At 30.8% G+C, this 5489-nt stretch overlaps 1 protein-coding gene across 1 annotated transcript; it reads left to right on the forward strand.

Annotated features, from left to right (window-relative positions):
* The first annotated feature begins 1741 nt into the window (after window positions 1–1741).
* Window positions 1742–5094, forward strand: LOC105629203 (geraniol 8-hydroxylase-like). The gene is made up of 2 exons (XM_012210747.4): window positions 1742–2713; window positions 4194–5094. The coding sequence occupies exons 1-2, from the start codon at window positions 1763–1765 to the stop codon at window positions 4803–4805; spliced, it is 1563 nt and encodes a 520-aa protein (XP_012066137.4). The 5' UTR covers window positions 1742–1762; the 3' UTR covers window positions 4806–5094.
* The last annotated feature ends 395 nt before the right edge of the window (window positions 5095–5489 follow it).

Raw genomic sequence — 5489 nt, forward strand, 5'->3', positions numbered from 1 at the left:
AGCTTTTTGACAATAATTATTAAAACCTACTTTTTCACCAAAACTAAAAGATAAATGTTTCATAGAAATCATTTTTGCTAATTCTTCTTTTTGTATTTTTTCAGAATATTTAAATAAAGAAAGGTTAGAAGCGTACCCGGAAATTTGTTGTTGAGACCGATCAACTCCTATTTTTGTTGGATGTTTTGACTCCAAATGCTTCCAAAATGATCCATAGCCGCCCGCTTGTTTAAATTTATAAGATTTTCCACAATAATTGCAAATTACATCGTACATTTTCTCACCTTTGAATTTTTTTGTGAAATGAATGGAGAATATATCGGAACTTTGTCTTGCTCTTGTAACAATTTTTGCTCGTTGCTCTTGCTCTTGCTCTTCATCTTCTTGAAATTGCTCATTAAATTCGGATTCTTGAGTTGGAATATCCAAATTTTCATTTGGAAAAAACCCTCAAAATTAAATTGGTCGGGAATCATATCATAGATGTCGTTTGTAGGGATAGATGATTCTCCAATTTTTCCCTTGCCCTTACCCGAATTTGAGTTTCCTCCACTTGCCATTATATGATAATAAAATATAATTTGGAAAATTGAATAAAAAAAATTAAAGAGAATAATTACTTAATAAGAGAGATTGTAGAGTAGAGAAGAATAAATGAATAATATAGAGTAAAGTGTAGTATACTGTAGAGAGAGTAAGTAGAGAGTGTAGTATATTGTAGAGAGAGTAAGTAGAGAGAGTTGAGATTTTTTTGTAATGAATTTGTAAATAAAATGAGGTATTTATAATAAATCCAAAAATTCATTTTTCCAAAAATATCCTTGAAACTAGCTGTTATATAGCCGTTTATGGCTGTTGGGAGGGGTAATTAAGACATTTTACAACAAATTAAAAAAAAATGCAAAAATCTGACAGTTACAACTGCTCGAACCGCCGGTTCGAACCGGTTCGAACCGCCAGTTCTAACCGGACGGAGAACCGGCGGTTCCAGTCAGGTTCCGACCGGTTCTCTGGAACCGGCGGTTCCAGTCCGGTTCCGACCGGTTCTCTGGAACCGTCGGTTCTGGTTCCTCATTTGCTGGAATCGGAACCGAACCGGATTTTTTCGGTTCCGATTCCGGTTCGTCCCGGTTCCGGTTATGGCCATGACTAGATTTACCGATACCACTCCTCCTTTTTCTCTCTCTATATGTCAGCGACAGTGATGATATTTAATTTAAAACGATGTTCTCTTCAAAAAAAAAATGTTAACATTACTATTAGTAATAGTAACTAGATTGAAAATTTATTATATTATTATTCTTAATGAAAGTAGCTTCAATAATGAAATAATAATTGCCCTTTAATAGTATATATATAGTTAATTCTTTCCCACGATGTTATTAACCATTATTTGTATTTTTACTCTAGTTTAATTTTAACTTAACTTTATAAATTAACTATGTATAAATATCCTCACGTACGTATAAAAACAATTTAAATTTATACTCAAAAATTCCTATATTAAGAATTAAAGTTGTATCTACATTTTAAATTTGAAAAATCGGAGTATACATTAATAATAAATAATATGATTTACCAAATAGTATCAACTTAAATAGTTGGATACTATGAATTGACGTCAATGGTTCAATTTACGAAGAAGTTTTTAATCGGTGAGAGATGAATTGACCGGCGGCCAGTAGAATTTGAATATATAAATAATATAATTGACATGACAAATTCTTGTAGGAGCATGCGCCTGCCTGTATATAAGCAGACTATGATATTAGGCTTCACTTCAACCAAAAACACTAAATTTCCAAACCAGATGATGATGGAGTTACTGATGGCTTGTGTTCCTTTTCTACTAAGCTTAGCCCTTATTCAAGCTGTAAAGTTGATATCAAAGGGAAGCAAAACAGCTAGTTCCGGCAAGCTTCCACCAGGCCCAACACCTTTACCCATTTTAGGCAATCTTCTAAAACTTGGCGATAAACCTCACAAATCCTTGGCTAAGCTTGCTAAAATCCATGGTCCGTTAATGAGTCTAAAACTAGGTCAAATTACGACAGTGGTAATATCTTCTTCATCTTTAGCCAAACAAGTTCTCCAAACATTCGATCTCAGTTTCTGTAACAGACCTGTAATTGAAGCAATCCGAGCCCGTGGACACCACGAAGTATCGGTAGCTTGGGGACCCGTAGGAGTTCCATGGAGAAATCTTAGAAGAATTTGCAATTCTAACATTTTTGCAAATCAGAAGCTTGATTCTGATCAAGATTTACGGCGAAAGAAAATCCAAGAACTTGTTAACCAAGTTGACGAAAGTTGCCGCCTTGGTGCTGCTGTGGATATTGGGCAAGTGGCTTTCAAAGCTATGCTTAATGTTTTGTCTACCACTATATTTTCTTTAGATTTGAGCGATTCGGATTCCGATATTGTAAAGGAGTTTAAAGAAGTTGTGAGGTGCATTATGGATGAGGTTGGTAAACCAAACTTGGCTGATTATTTCCCTTTGCTTAGAAAGATTGATCCACAAGGTATAAAGGGTCGCTTGGAGATTCATTTTGGGCTATTGTTTGATCTTTTTGATCGTATAATCGATGAAAGGTTGTTGTTAAGAAAACAGCAGAGCTATATTCCTTCAAACGACCTGCTTGATACTCTTCTTTCCCTCAATGAAGACAACAGTGAGGATTTGGATATGAATTGCATCAAACATTTGTTTTTGGTGAGCTTTATTCTTTCTTCTATTTTCCATCTTCAACTGAATTCTTATTTATGTTTGATTTTTAAAAATTATTTTGTTTAGTTTATATTATGTTTAGGGCGTCTGCAAAGTACTTTCTAAATTTTCCGATTTTGGAAAATTAAATTATTTTTATGAAAACTGATTTTTCAGTGTCAAGTGAGAAACTAAAAATTATTATAGCCTTATAAATAAATAAAAAAAAAAAAGGAAAAGAGGTGATCATCGCGGCGGTTTATGAATAAAGAAAAAAATTTTAAATTTTAGATTATTATATAATTTTTTTGAAAAGAGGGATCAATTAAATCTTTTTTTTTAATCATTTAAATGTTGTAATAAAACACAAGCACTTGGTCAAATGAAAAAATAAATTAAAAAGTATTTTGAAGTATAATAAACACTAAAAAGTAACTATGAAATTTCAAACAACCACTTAGTTTTTTATTTGTTTCATTTTTTTTATCTCTCATCTCATTGTCTTTTTCTCGCTCTCTTTCTAATCTCAAAATATGTCACATACATTTGGACTATTTAATGTGTCTATAGTTTCCTATTTCCTGTTTATTTTTATTTCATTCTTTTTAGTTATTTTTGAAAAATTATGCGTTCCATTTATTTCCGTAAAATAACTTATTAAAAATATTTTTATGGAAAAAATTTTCCTTGAAAAATATTTTTCAAATGATTAATTTTCCATTGTTTAGTTGTAATATTGAAAATTAGTTAAAAATATTGAAGTATTTATCTCATAAGACCATAAAAAATATTAATACTAATAGAAATTTTATAATTTAAAAATTTTATTGTTAAATATGAAAAGAATTCGAAGAAAAATTATAAATTATGAAAGCTGGTGGCCGTAGTGGTGGTCGGTAGCAAATGGTGACTGGTGGTAATAATTATGATGATTAATAAATTAAAAAATATAAATTTATAAGGTTTGCCAATGTCCGGAAAATATTTTACTCTCTCGAGAATGGAAAGTTGTTTTTTTATTAAAAGTGACTTTATTTTCTTTTGACTAGAAAAATATTTTCCGTTGACTTATTTTTTTGAGCGCCTCAAATAATAAAAAATTGTGAAAAATATTTTCTTGTAAGTTATTTTACATCAACAATGGGAACTTTTAGTGAATTACTGTGCTTAAGAGTTAGCAAACTCTAAATATCAGTCAACGGAAGTAGGTCACGTTAGATTATAAAATTTGAATTATTTCATTTTAATTATTCTTGAAAACTCTAATTATTTTAGTTCTTAGTTCGTAGTTATATATATATTTTGTATTATATATATATATATATAGATATATGTATTAAGAATAGTAGTTTTAATTTATTGAAATGAACTTAATATCATACGAGTTTACTCATCTAAATTAAAAATTCTGGTGAATACATGATATATTAAAATTTACTAATAGTTGAAATACTAATATTTTTCAATCTCAACCACATGTGAAAAGGATTTATTTGCTGCTGGAACTGATACAACTTCAAGCACGTTAGAATGGGCGATGACAGAACTACTTCGCAACCCGAAGATTTTATCAAAAGCTAAAGCAGAGATTGAGCAAACCATTGGCAAAGGAAAATTGATACAAGATTCAGATGTTGATAGGCTGCCTTATTTACAAGCAATCATTAAAGAAACCTTCAGATTGCACCCAGCAGTTCCATTACTACTTCCTCGCAGAGCAGGAGTAGATGTAGAAATGTGTGGCTTTACGGTTCCTAAAGATGCTCAAGTGATGGTCAATGTATGGGCAATTGGCAGAGACCCTAGTTTATGGGAGGATCCAGATTTATTTATGCCAGAGAGATTCTTGGGTTCGGATATTGATGCTCGAGGAAGAAATTTTGAGCTTATTCCATTTGGTGCTGGACGAAGAATTTGCCCTGGATTGCCATTGGCGACAAGAATGTTGCCCTTGATGTTGGGATCGCTTATTAATTCTTTTGGTTGGAAACTTGAAGATGGGATTATAGCTCAAACTATGGATATGGAAGATAGATTTGGTGTTACTTTGCAGAAGGCTCAACCCCTGCGAGCTATACCTTTGCCATTGCAACGGTAATGCAAAAAATAAAATGTCATTATCGAAGTTTCATATAATCGAATCATACATCATGTGTCTGAAAACTTATCCATAATAAGCTACGCTAGCTACTAGATGGCAAGTATAATGGTCAAAACAACTACTGTTGTAGTGCGTTTCCCTAAAATAGTAAATTACAAGAATGTCCCCAAAAAATATTTATGGATTGTAGTTTGTTGACATTTCAAAGGCAAGTGTTACCATATGAATGTAACAAATATATTGTTATACTGCGACGGCAATAAAAATAATAAATGTAATTTTTTAATGCTTGCCAACAATTTTACTAGACAAATATTCTCTCTCCATATCTCTTTATTAAATGCTAAATGATACGGTTACTCTATCTGTCTCAAAATATAAATCGTTTAAGGTTTTTGTACTAAGATTAAAGAATCAATTAATTAACTTAAATTATAACAAAATGTCTCAAAATATAAATCGTTTAAAGTTTTTGTACTAAGATTAAAGAATCAATTAATTAACTTAAATTATAACAAAAGTAAGGATAATTTGACTAAAATACTCTTATCTCAAAATCAAAAATAACTTGTGAATGTAGTTATTGTATCTAATGTTAATAAGCATAGTATTAAAAATACATCATTTGTTACTTCTTAAAATATTCAAAATGACTTATAGTTTTTGACAAAATAATCTCTA

Source organism: Jatropha curcas, chromosome 9 (assembly GCF_041381405.1).
Source record: "Jatropha curcas cultivar XTBG-Jc1 chromosome 9, XTBG_Jcur_1.0, whole genome shotgun sequence".
Lineage (NCBI taxonomy): Eukaryota > Viridiplantae > Streptophyta > Magnoliopsida > Malpighiales > Euphorbiaceae > Jatropha > Jatropha curcas.

Bases quoted from the DNA above. Each gene is read 5' to 3' on its own strand.
- LOC105629203 (XM_012210747.4), top strand. From the start codon at position 1,763: ATGATATTAGGCTTCACTTCAACCAAAAACACTAAATTTCCAAACCAG. The intron at 2,714-4,193 runs GTGAGCTTTATT...ACATGTGAAAAG, and splicing joins GCATCAAACATTTGTTTTTG to GATTTATTTGCTGCTGGAAC.